Genomic DNA, 13354 nt, shown 5'->3' on the forward strand with positions numbered 1-13354 from the left:
AGTTGAATAATAATTTCTTTATAACTAAACATTTTGTAAACTAGTTGATGAAAGTCCTACAGGGTATATATAGTTGTGTCTTAACACTGTGGTACCAGATTAATGTCTGTTCATTTTTTTATTTACGATTTTTTAATTTAACAGTATGTTAAATGTTATGAACGAATACTCATGATAATCAAGAAAGGAATTCATAAAAATGTAAATACATATTCATTGAAATATAAATGAATTTTTCTATATTTTAGTTTCTAAAAAGGATCAAAATTTCAAATACGAAATGTATTTAAATGTTTGTTGTATATATATATATATATATATATAGTTGTGTCTTAACACTGTGGTACCAGATTAATGTCTGTTCATTTTTTTATTTTCGATTTTTTAATTTAACAGTATATTAAATGTTATGAACGAATACTCATGATAATCAAGAAAGGAATTCATAAAAATGTAAATACATATTCATTGAAATATAAATGAAATTTTCTATATTTTAGTTTCTAAAAAGGATCAAAATTTCAAATACGAAATGTATTTAAATGTTTGTTGTATATATATATATATATAGTTGTGTCTTAACACTGTGGTACCAGATTAATGTCTGTTCATTTTTTTATTTTCGATTTTTTAATTTAAAATGAAAATAAAGAAAGGAATTCATAAAAATGTAAATAGATATTCATTGAAATATAAATGAAATTTTCTATATTTTAGTTTCTAAAAAAGGATCAAAATTTCAAATACGAAATGTATTTAAATGTTTGTTGTAGGACTACCGATTCTCAGGTGCTGCAAGCGTAGGTCCTGGCTTTCTGGTGCGCACTGCTGTTGTTGGGGGATATCGTTTTGTTGTTGCTGATGCATTTGCGATTGGTTTGATTGCTGATTTTGTTGTGGATGATGATGTTGTTGTTGGTATTGGGGATGATAATAAATAGAAATAGATTGATGATGGAAATAGTATTGCTGTCGCGGATGGTGTTTTTGTTGCGGATGATGTTGCTATTGTTGTGGATGGTTATATTGTTGTTGATATATTTATATATATATATATATATATATATATATATAGTTGTGTCTTAACACTGTGGTACCAGATTAATGTCTGTTCTTTTTTATTTTCGATTTTTTAATTTAACAGTATATTAAATGTTATGACCGAATACTCATGATAATAAAGAAAGGAATTCATAAAAATGTAAATAGATATTCATTGAAATATAAATGAAATTTTTTATATTTTAGTTTCTAAAAAGGATCAAAATTTCAAATACGAAATGTATTTAAATGTTTGTTGTAGGACTACCGATCCTCTGGTGCTGCAAGCGTAGGTCCTGGCTTTCTGGTGCGCACTGCTGTTGTTGGGGGATATCGTTTTGTTGTTGCTGATGCATTTGCGATTGGTTTGATTGCTGATTTTGTTGTGGATGATGATGTTGTTGTTGGTATTGGGGATGGTAGTAAATAGGAATAGATTGATGATGGAAATAGTATTGCTGGTGCGGATGGTGTTGCTGATGTTGTTGTTGCGGATGGTGTTGATGGTAGTGTTGTTGTGGATGGTTATATTGTTGTTGTTGATATGGAGAGAGATAGTTTTGATGGTAAAACCGTTCATGTGAATAATATCTTTGGTGCTGGCGGCTTAATTTCAGGGAGTGTTTTTTTTAACTTTCTTATTAATTTTGTGGTCTGCAGCGCAGCACCCCTGTTAAACTAAATCCTCAGTTTCAATGGCACCAAAACATTTTGCCAAATTTAATAAAAAAAATATTTAAATTAATTAAAAAATGTATAAATAAATAAAAAAAATTATACATTAGGTACATAGCTGCCATAGCAGTCGCCCACATTTTGGAAACAAAAATAGATGACATGAGTATTATAACCTAATTTGTCACATAGTTAAAGTTTTAAAAATGGAACCTCTTACCACTGCCATGTCGCCTTTTAATTTATTCGATTCCTTTAAATGTTTTTTGAATGCTTTTAAAATTTATTTTGAGTCCTTATTAGATTTTTTTCAATTTGAGAAAATTTTTTATTCTTAGCACATTTTTGACATTTACAAAGTGTTTTCTCTGCTTTTTATGGATTTTTTTTTAATTTACGAAATGATGTTTGCACACATCAATCAAAAATATTCGAACTCGTGCACTGTCCACTATTTGCAAATTTCCTCAGTGGAAGAGAAAAATTAAAAAGCGTCCCACCAGCTACAAATGGGGGAGAAGAAAAAAGTATGAACTCAAAACGGAACGCAGACAAATGTACACGGGTAATGGTAACAAATTGCTCGTATATATATATATATATATATATATATAGTTGTGTCTTAACACTGTGGTACCAGATTAATGCCTGTTAATTTTTTTTATTTTCGATTTTTTAATTTAACAGTATGTTAAATGTTATGAATGAATACTCATGATAATCAAGAAAGGAATTCATAAAAATGTAAATACATATTCATTGAAATATAAATGAAATTTTCTATATTTTAGTTTCTATAAAAGGATCAAAATTTCAAATACGAAATGTATTTAAATGTTTGTTGTATATATATATATATATATATATATGTATATATAGTTGTGTCTTAACACTGTGGTACCAGATTAATGTCTGTTCATTTTTTTATTTTCGATTTTTTAATTTAACAGTATATTAAATGTTATGAACGAATACTCATGATAATCAAGAAAGGAATTCATAAAAATGTAAATACATATTCATTGAAATATAAATGAAATTTTCTATATTTTAGTTTCTAAAAAAGGATCAAAATTTCAAATACGAAATGTATTTAAATGTTTGTTGTATATATATATATATATGTATATATAGTTGTGTCTTAACACTGTGGTACCAGATTAATGTCTGTTCATTTTTTTATTTTCGATTTTTTAATTTAAAATGAAAATAAAGAAAGGAATTCATAAAAATGTAAATAGATATTCATTGAAATATAAATGAAATTTTCTATATTTTAGTTTCTAAAAAAGGATCAAAATTTCAAATACGAAATGTATTTAAATGTTTGTTGTAGGACTACCGATCCTCAGGTGCTGCAAGCGTAGGTCCTGGCTTTCTGGTGCGCACTGCTGTTGTTGGGGGATATCGTTTTATTGTTGCTGATGCATTTGCGATTGGTTTGATTGCTGATTTTGTTGTGGATGATGATGTTGTTGTTGGTATTGGGGATGATAGTAAATAGAAATGGATTGATGATGGAAATAGTATTGCTGTCGCGGATGGTGTTTTTGTTGCGGATTATGTTGCTATTGTTGTGGATGGTTATATTGTTGTTGATATATTTATATATATATATATATATATATATATATATATATATAGTTGTGTCTTAACACTGTGGTACCAGATTAATGTCTGTTCTTTTTTATTTTCGATTTTTTAATTTAACAGTATATTAAATGTTATGACCGAATATTCATGATAATAATCAAAGGAATTCATGAAAATGTAAATAGATATTCATTGAAATATAAATGAAATTTTTTATATTTTAGTTTCTAAAAAAGGATCAAACTTTCAAATACGAAATGTATTTAAATGTTTGTTGTAGGACTACCGATCCTCTGGTGCTGCAAGCGTAGGTCCTGGCTTTCTGGTGCGCACTGCTGTTGTTGGGGGATATCGTTTTGTTGTTGCTGATGCATTTGCGATTGGTTTGATTGCTGATTTTGTTGTGGATGATGATGTTGTTGTTGGTATTGGGGATGATAGTAAATAGAAATGGATTGATGATGGAAATAGTATTGCTGTCGCGGATGGTGTTTTTGTTGCGGATGATGTTGCTATTGTTGATAGTAGTGTTGTTGTGGATGGTTATATTGTTGTTGATATATTTATATATATATATATATATAGTTGTGTCTTAACACTGTGGTACAAGATTAATGTCTGTTCATTATTTATTTTCGATTTTTTAATTAAACTGTATATTAAATGTTATGAACGAATACTCATGATAATAAAGAAAGGAATTAATAAAAATGTAAATAGATATTCATTGAAATATAAATAAAATTTTCTATATTTTAGTTTCTAAAAAAGGATCAAAATTTCAAATACGAAATGTATTTAAATGTTTGTTGTAGGACTACCGATCCTCAGGTGCTGCAAGCGGATCAAAATTTCAAACACGAAATGTATTTAAATGTTTGTTGTAGGACTACCGATCCTCTGGAGCTGCAAGCGTAGGTCCTGGCTTTCTGGTGCGCACTGCTGTTGTTGGGGGATATCGTTTTGTTGTTGCTGATGCATTTGCGATTGGTTTGATTGCTGATTTTGTTGTGGATGATGATGTTGTTGTTGGTATTGGGGATGATAGTAAATAGAAATGGATTGATGATGGAAATAGTATTGCTGTCGCGGATGGTGTTTTTGTTGCGGATGATGTTGCTATTGTTGATGGTAGTGTTGTTGTGGATGGTTATATTGTTGTTGATATATTTATATATATATATATATATATATAGTTGTGTCTTAACACTGTGGTACAAGATTAATGTCTGTTCATTTTTTATTTTCGATTTTTTAATTAAACTGTATATTAAATGTTATGAACGAATACTCATGATAATAAAGAAAGGAATTAATAAAAATGTAAATAGATATTCATTGAAATATAAATAAAATTTTCTATATTTTAGTTTCTAAAAAAGGATCAAAATTTCAAATACGAAATGTATTTAAATGTTTGTTGTAGGACTACCGATACTCAGGTGCTGCAAGCGTAGGTCCTGGCTTTCTGGTGCGCACTGCTGTTGTTGGGGGATATCGTTTTGTTGTTGCTGATGCATTTGCGATTGGTTTGATTGCTGATTTTGTTGTGGATGATGATGTTGTTGTTGGTATTGGGGATGATAGTAAATAGAAATGGATTGATGATGGAAATAGTATTGCTGTTGCGGATGGCGTTGCTATTGCTGATGGTAGTGTTGTTGTGGATGGTTATATTGTTGTTGTTGATATGGAGAGAGATAGTTTTGATGGTAAAAACGTTCACGTGAATGATATCTTTGGTGCTGGCGGCTTAATTTCAGGGAATGATTTTTTTAACTTTATTTTGTGGTCTGCAGCGCAGCACTCTGTTAAACAAAATCCTCATTTTCAATGGCACCAAAACATTTTGCTAAAATTAATAAAAAACAATATTTAAATTAATTAAAAAATGTATAAATAAATAAAAAAAATTATACATTAGGTACATTGCTGCCATAGCAGTCGCCCACATTTTGGAAACAAAAATAGATGACACGAGTATTATAACCTAATTTGTCACATGGTTGAAGTTTTAAAAATGGAGCCTCTTACCACTGCCATGTCGCCTTTTAATTTATTCGATTCCTTTAAATGTTTTTTGAATGCTTTTAAAATTTATTTTGAGTCCTTATTAGATTTTTTTCAATTTGAGAAAATTTGTTATTCTTAGCACATTTTTGACTTTTACAAAGTGTTTTTTTTCTGCTTTTAATCGATTTTTTAATTTACGAAATGATGTTTGCACACATCAATCAAAAATATTCGAACTCGTGCACTGTCCACTATTTTCAAATTTCCTCAGGGGAAGAGAAAAATTAAAAAGCGTCCCACCAGCTACAAATGGGGAAGAAGAAAAAAGTATGAACGGAACGCAGACAAATGTACACGGGTAATGGTAACAAAGTGCTCGTACCGCAATTTTCTGGCAATTCTGGGCGATGATCTGCCAGTCACTCACGCACGTACCACTAAGCTCCTATATATATATATATATATATATAGTTGTGTCTTAACACTGTGGTACCAGATTAATGACTGTTCTTTTTTATTTTCGATTTTTTAATTTAACAGTATATTAAATGTTATGACCGAATACTCATGATAATAAAGAAAGGAATTCATAAAAATGTAAATAGATATTCATTGAAATATAAATGAAATTTTTTATATTTTAGTTTCTAAAAAAGGATCAAAATTTCAAATACGAAATGTATTTAAATGTTTGTTGTAGGACTACCGATCCTCTGGTGCTGCAAGCGTAGGTCCTGGCTTTCTGGTGCGCACTGCTGTTGTTGGGGGATATCGTTTTGTTGTTGCTGATGCATTTGCGATTGGTTTGATTGCTGATTTTGTTGTGGATGATGATGTTGTTGTTGGTATTGGGGATGGTAGTAAATAGGAATAGATTGATGATGGAAATAGTATTGCCGGTGCGGATGGTGTTGCTGATGTTGTTGTTGCGGATGGTGTTGATGGTAGTGTTGTTGTGGATGGTTATATTGTTGTTGTTGATATGGAGAGAGATAGTTTTGATGGTAAAACCGTTCATGTGAATAATATCTTTGGTGCTGGCGGCTTAATTTCAGGGAGTGTTTTTTTAACTTTCTTATTAATTTTGTGGTCTGCAGCGCAGCACTCTGTTAAACTAAATCCTCAGTTTCAATGGCACCAAAACATTTTGCCAAATTTAATAAAAAAAATATTTTAATTAATTAAAAAATGTATAAATAAATAAAAAAAATTATACATTAGGTACATAGCTGCCATAGCAGTCGCCCACATTTTGGAAACAAAAATAGATGACATGAGTATTATAACCTAATTTGTCACATAGTTAAAGTTTTAAAAATGGAACCTCTTACCACTGCCATGTCGCCTTTTAATTTATTCGATTCCTTTAAATGTTTTTTGAATGCTTTTAAAATTTATTTTGAGTCCTTATTAGATTTTTTTCAATTTGAGAAAATTTTTTATTCTTAGCACATTTTTGACTTTTACACAGTGTTTTCTCTGCTTTTTATGGATTTTTTTTAATTTACGAAATGATGTTTGCACACATCAATCAAAAATATTCGAACTCGTGCACTGTCCACTATTTGCAAATTTCCTCAGTGGAAGAGAAAAATTAAAAAGCGTCCCACCAGCTACAAATGGGGGAGAAGAAAAAAGTATGAACTCAAAACGGAACGCAGACAAATGTACACGGGTAATGGTAACAAATTGCTCGTATATATATATATATATAGTTGTGTCTTAACACCAGATTAATGTCTGTTCATTTTTTTTATTTTCGATTTTTTAATTTAACAGTATATTAAATGTTATGAACGAATACTCATGATAATCAAGAAAGGAATTCATAAAAATGTAAATACATATTCATTGAAATATAAATGAAATTTTCTATATTTTAGTTTCTAAAAAAGGATCAAAATTTCAAATACGAAATGTATTTAAATGTTTGTTGTATATATATATATATATATATATATATATAGTTGTGTCTTAACACTGTGGTACCAGATTAATGTCTGTTCATTTTTTTATTTTCGATTTTTTAATTTAAAATGAAAATAAAGAAAGGAATTCATAAAAATGTAAATAGATATTCATTGAAATATAAATGAAATTTTCTATATTTTAGTTTCTAAAAAAGGATCAAAATTTCAAATACGAAATGTATTTAAATGTTTGTTGTAGGACTACCGATCCTCAGGTGCTGCAAGCGTAGGTCCTGGCTTTCTGGTGCGCACTGCTGTTGTTGGGGGATATCGTTTTGTTGTTGCTGATGCATTTGCGATTGGTTTGATTGCTGATTTTGTTGTGGATGATGATGTTGTTGTTGGTATTGGGGATGATAGTAAATAGAAATAGATTGATGATGGAAATAGTATTGCTGTCGCGGATGGTGTTTTTGTTGCGGATGATGTTGCTATTGTTGTGGATGGTTATATTGTTGTTGATATATTTATATATATATATATATATTAGTTGTGTCTTAACACTGTGGTACCAGATTAATGTCTGTTCTTTTTTATTTTCGATTTTTTAATTTAACAGTATATTAAATGTTATGACCGAATACTCATGATAATAAAGAAAGGAATTCATAAAAATGTAAATAGATATTCATTGAAATATAAATGAAATTTTTTATATTTTAGTTTCTAAAAAAGGATCAAAATTTCAAATACGAAATGTATTTAAATGTTTGTTGTAGGACTACCGATCCTCTGGTGCTGCAAGCGTAGGTCCTGGCTTTCTGGTGCGCACTGCTGTTGTTGGGGGATATCGTTTTGTTGTTGCTGATGCATTTGCGATTGGTTTGATTGCTGATTTTGTTGTGGATGATGATGTTGTTGTTGGTATTGGGGATGATAGTAAATAGGAATAGATTGATGATGGAAATAGTATTGCCGGTGCGGATGGTGTTGCTGATGTTGTTGTTGCGGATGGTGTTGATGGTAGTGTTGTTGTGGATGGTTATATTGTTGTTGTTGATATGGAGAGAGATAGTTTTGATGGTAAAACCGTTCATGTGAATAATATCTTTGGTGCTGGCGGCTTAATTTCAGGGAGTGTTTTTTTAACTTTCTTATTAATTTTGTGGTCTGCAGCGCAGCACTCTGTTAAACTAAATCCTCAGTTTCAATGGCACCAAAACATTTTGCCAAATTTAATAAAAAAAATATTTAAATTAATTAAAAAATGTATAAATAAATAAAAAAAATTATACATTAGGTACATAGCTGCCATAGCAGTCGCCCACATTTTGGAAACAAAAATAGATGACATGAGTATTATAACCTAATTTGTCACATAGTTAAAGTTTTAAAAATGGAACCTCTTACCACTGCCATGTCGCCTTTTAATTTATTCGATTCCTTTAAATGTTTTTTGAATGCTTTTAAAATTTATTTTGAGTCCTTATTAGATTTTTTTCAATTTGAGAAAATTTTTTATTCTTAGCACATTTTTGACTTTTACAAAGTGTTTTCTCTGCTTTTTATGTTTTTTTTTTTAATTTACGAAATGATGTTTGCACACATCAATCAAAAATATTCGAACTCGTGCACTGTCCACTATTTGCAAATTTCCTCAGTGGAAGAGAAAAATTAAAAAGCGTCCCACCAGCTACAAATGGGGGAGAAGAAAAAAGTATGAACTCAAAACGGAACGCAGACAAATGTACACGGGTAATGGTAACAAATTGCTCGTATATATATATATATATATATAGTTGTGTCTTAACACCAGATTAATGTCTGTTCATTTTTTTTATTTTCGATTTTTTAATTTAACAGTATATTAAATGTTATGAACGAATACTCATGATAATCAAGAAAGGAATTCATAAAAATGTAAATACATATTCATTGAAATATAAATGAAATTTTCTATATTTTAGTTTCTAAAAAGGATCAAAATTTCAAATACGAAATGTATTTAAATGTTTGTTGTATATATATATATATATATATATATATATATAGTTGTGTCTTAACACTGTGGTACCAGATTAATGTCTGTTCATTTTTTTATTTTCGATTTTTTAATTTAAAATGAAAATAAAGAAAGGAATTCATAAAAATGTAAATAGATATTCATTGAAATATAAATGAAATTTTCTATATTTTAGTTTCTAAAAAAGGATCAAAATTTCAAATACGAAATGTATTTAAATGTTTGTTGTAGGACTACCGATCCTCAGGTGCTGCAAGCGTAGGTCCTGGCTTTCTGGTGCGCACTGCTGTTGTTGGGGGATATCGTTTTGTTGTTGCTGATGCATTGCGATTGGTTTGATTGCTGATTTTGTTGTGGATGATGATGTTGTTGTTGGTATTGGGGATGATAGTAAATAGAAATAGATTGATGATGGAAATAGTATTGCTGTCGCGGATGGTGTTTTTGTTGCGGATGATGTTGCTATTGTTGTGGATGGTTATATTGTTGTTGATATATATATATATATATATATATATATATAGTTGTGTCTTAACACTGTGGTACCAGATTAATGTCTGTTCTTTTTTATTTTCGATTTTTTAATTTAACAGTATATTAAATGTTATGACCGAATACTCATGATAATAAAGAAAGGAATTCATAAAAATGTAAATAGATATTCATTGAAATATAAATGAAATTTTTTATATTTTAGTTTCTAAAAAAGGATCAAAATTTCAAATACGAAATGTATTTAAATGTTTGTTGTAGGACTACCGATCCTCTGGTGCTGCAAGCGTAGGTCCTGGCTTTCTGGTGCGCACTGCTGTTGTTGGGGGATATCGTTTTGTTGTTGCTGATGCATTTGCGATTGGTTTGATTGCTGATTTTGTTGTGGATGATGATGTTGTTGTTGGTATTGGGGATGGTAGTAAATAGGAATAGATTGATGATGGAAATAGTATTGCCGGTGCGGATGGTGTTGCTGATGTTGTTGTTGCGGATGGTGTTGATGGTAGTGTTGTTGTGGATGGTTATATTGTTGTTGTTGATATGGAGAGAGATAGTTTTGATGGTAAAACCGTTCATGTGAATAATATCTTTGGTGCTGGCGGCTTAATTTCAGGGAGTGTTTTTTTAACTTTCTTATTAATTTTGTGGTCTGCAGCGCAGCACTCTGTTAAACTAAATCCTCAGTTTCAATGGCACCAAAACATTTTGCCAAATTTAATAAAAAAAATATTTAAATTAATTAAAAAATGTATAAATAAATAAAAAAAATTATACATTAGGTACATAGCTGCCATAGCAGTCGCCCACATTTTGGAAACAAAAATAGATGACATGAGTATTATAACCTAATTTGTCACATAGTTAAAGTTTTAAAAATGGAACCTCTTACCACTGCCATGTCGCCTTTTAATTTATTCGATTCCTTTAAATGTTTTTTGAATGCTTTTAAAATTTATTTTGAGTCCTTATTAGATTTTTTTCAATTTGAGAAAATTTTTTATTCTTAGCACATTTTTGACTTTTACACAGTGTTTTCTCTGCTTTTTATGGATTTTTTTTAATTTACGAAATGATGTTTGCACACATCAATCAAAAATATTCGAACTCGTGCACTGTCCACTATTTGCAAATTTCCTCAGTGGAAGAGAAAAATTAAAAAGCGTATTTAACAGTATATTAAATGTTATGAACGAATACTCATGATAATCAAGAAAGGAATTCATAAAAATGTAAATACATATTCATTGAAATATAAATGAAATTTTCTATATTTTAGTTTCTAAAAAAGGATCAAAATTTCAAATACGAAATGTATTTAAATGTTTGTTGTATATATATATATATATATAGTTGTGTCTTAACACTGTGGTACCAGATTAATGTCTGTTCATTTTTTTATTTTCGATTTTTTAATTTAAAATGAAAATAAAGAAAGGAATTCATAAAAATGTAAATAGATATTCATTGAAATATAAATGAAATTTTCTATATTTTAGTTTCTAAAAAAGGATCAAAATTTCAAATACGAAATGTATTTAAATGTTTGTTGTAGGACTACCGATCCTCAGGTGCTGCAAGCGTAGGTCCTGGCTTTCTGGTGCGCACTGCTGTTGTTGGGGTATATCGTTTTGTTGTTGCTGATGCATTTGCGATTGGTTTGATTGCTGATTTTGTTGTGGATGATGATGTTGTTGTTGGTATTGGGGATGATAGTAAATAGAAATAGATTGATGATGGAAATAGTATTGCTGTCGCGGATGGTGTTTTTGTTGCGGATGATGTTGCTATTGTTGTGGATGGTTATATTGTTGTTGATATATTATATATATATATATATATATATAGTTGTGTCTTAACACTGTGGTACCAGATTAATGTCTGTTCTTTTTTATTTTCGATTTTTTAATTTAACAGTATATTAAATGTTATGACCGAATACTCATGATAATAAAGAAAGGAATTCATAAAAATGTAAATAGATATTCATTGAAATATAAATGAAATTTTTTATATTTTAGTTTCCAAAAAAGGATCAAAATTTCAAATACGAAATGTATTTAAATGTTTGTTGTAGGACTACCGATCCTCTGGTGCTGCAAGCGTAGGTCCTGGCTTTCTGGTGCGCACTGCTGTTGTTGGGGGATATCGTTTTGTTGTTGCTGATGCATTTGCGATTGGTTTGATTGCTGATTTTGTTGTGGATGATGATGTTGTTGTTGGTATTGGGGATGGTAGTAAATAGGAATAGATTGATGATGGAAATAGTATTGCTGGTGCGGATGGTGTTGCTGATGTTGTTGTTGCGGATGGTGTTGATGGTAGTGTTGTTGTGGATGGTTATATTGTTGTTGTTGATATGGAGAGAGATAGTTTTGATGGTAAAACCGTTCATGTGAATAATATCTTTGGTGCTGGCGGCTTAATTTCAGGGAGTGTTTTTTTAACTTTCTTATTAATTTTGTGGTCTGCAGCGCAGCACTCTGTTAAACTAAATCCTCAGTTTCAATGGCACCAAAACATTTTGCCAAATTTAATAAAAAAAATATTTAAATTAATTAAAAAATGTATAAATAAATAAAAAAAATTATACATTAGGTACATAGCTGCCATAGCAGTCGCCCACATTTTGGAAACAAAAATAGATGACATGAGTATTATAACCTAATTTGTCACATAGTTAAAGTTTTAAAAATGGAACCTCTTACCACTGCCATGTCGCCTTTTAATTTATTCGATTCCTTTAAATGTTTTTTGAATGCTTTTAAAATTTATTTTGAGTCCTTATTAGATTTTTTTCAATTTGAGAAAATTTTTTATTCTTAACACATTTTTGACTTTTACAAAGTGTTTTCTCTGCTTTTTATGGATTTTTTTTAATTTACGAAATGATGTTTGCACACATCAATCAAAAATATTCGAACTCGTGCACTGTCCACTATTTGCAAATTTCCTCAGTGGAAGAGAAAAATTAAAAAGCGTCCCACCAGCTACAAATGGGGGAGAAGAAAAAAGTATGAACTCAAAACGGAACGCAGACAAATGTACACGGGTAATGGTAACAAATTGCTCGTATATATATATATTTGTGTCTTAACACCAGATTAATGTCTGTTCATTTTTTTATTTTCGATTTTTTAATTTAACAGTATGTTAAATGTTATGAACGAATACTCATGATAATCAAGAAAGGAATTCATAAAAATGTAAATACATATTCATTGAAATATAAATGAAATTTTCTATATTTTAGTTTCTAAAAAAGGATCAAAATTTCAAATACGAAATGTATTTAAATGTTTGTTGTATATATATATATATATATATATATATATATAGTTGTGTCTTAACACTGTGGTACCAGATTAATGTCTGTTCATTTTTTTATTTTCGATTTTTTAATTTAAAATGAAAATAAAGAAAGGAATTCATAAAAATGTAAATAGATATTCATTGAAATATAAATGAAATTTTCTATATTTTAGTTTCTAAAAAAGGATCAAAATTTCAAATACGAAATGTATTTAAATGTTTGTTGTAGGACTACCGATCCTCAGGTGCTGCAAGCGTAGGTCCTGGCTTTCTGGTGCGCACTGCTGTTGTTGGG

General features: G+C 29.6%; 2 protein-coding genes across 2 annotated transcripts; both read right to left on the reverse strand.

The window, feature by feature from the left end:
- Positions 1 to 826: 826 nt before the first annotated feature.
- LOC133328593 (sex-determining region Y protein-like) lies at positions 827 to 5352 on the reverse strand (the record flags this gene model as incomplete). Its single annotated transcript, XM_061537153.1, has 5 exons — positions 5344 to 5352; positions 4246 to 4428; positions 3643 to 3821; positions 1353 to 1647; positions 827 to 1005 (listed from the first exon to the last, which is right to left on the reverse strand). Coding segments are annotated over exons 1-5 (845 nt in total), but the record flags the coding sequence as incomplete, so codon positions are not given.
- Positions 5353 to 5606: 254 nt separating this feature from the next.
- LOC133328606 (histidine-rich glycoprotein-like) lies at positions 5607 to 12464 on the reverse strand. Its single transcript, XM_061537156.1, has 8 exons — positions 12456 to 12464; positions 11874 to 12161; positions 11356 to 11534; positions 10062 to 10352; positions 8061 to 8355; positions 7545 to 7723; positions 6076 to 6366; positions 5607 to 5625 (listed from the first exon to the last, which is right to left on the reverse strand). The coding sequence occupies exons 1-8, from the start codon at positions 12462 to 12464 to the stop codon at positions 5607 to 5609; spliced, it is 1551 nt and encodes a 516-aa protein (XP_061393140.1).
- Positions 12465 to 13354: the final 890 nt, after the last annotated feature.

This window comes from Musca vetustissima, unplaced genomic scaffold, assembly GCF_032173495.1.
Source record: "Musca vetustissima isolate MV318-11 ecotype Yass unplaced genomic scaffold, APGP_CSIRO_Mvet_v1 utg315242, whole genome shotgun sequence".
In the NCBI taxonomy this organism is placed as follows: Eukaryota; Metazoa; Arthropoda; class Insecta; order Diptera; family Muscidae; genus Musca; species Musca vetustissima.

Excerpts from the sequence above, each read along its gene's own strand:
- LOC133328606 (XM_061537156.1), bottom strand. Across the intron at positions 8,356-10,061 it reads GATATCCCCCAACAACAGCA|CCGCCAGCACCAAAGATATT; the intron begins GTGCGCACCAGA and ends CCTGAAATTAAG. Across the intron at positions 7,724-8,060 it reads TCCCCCAACAACAGCAGTGC|CAACATCATCCGCAACAAAA; the intron begins GCACCAGAAAGC and ends CCACAACAATAG.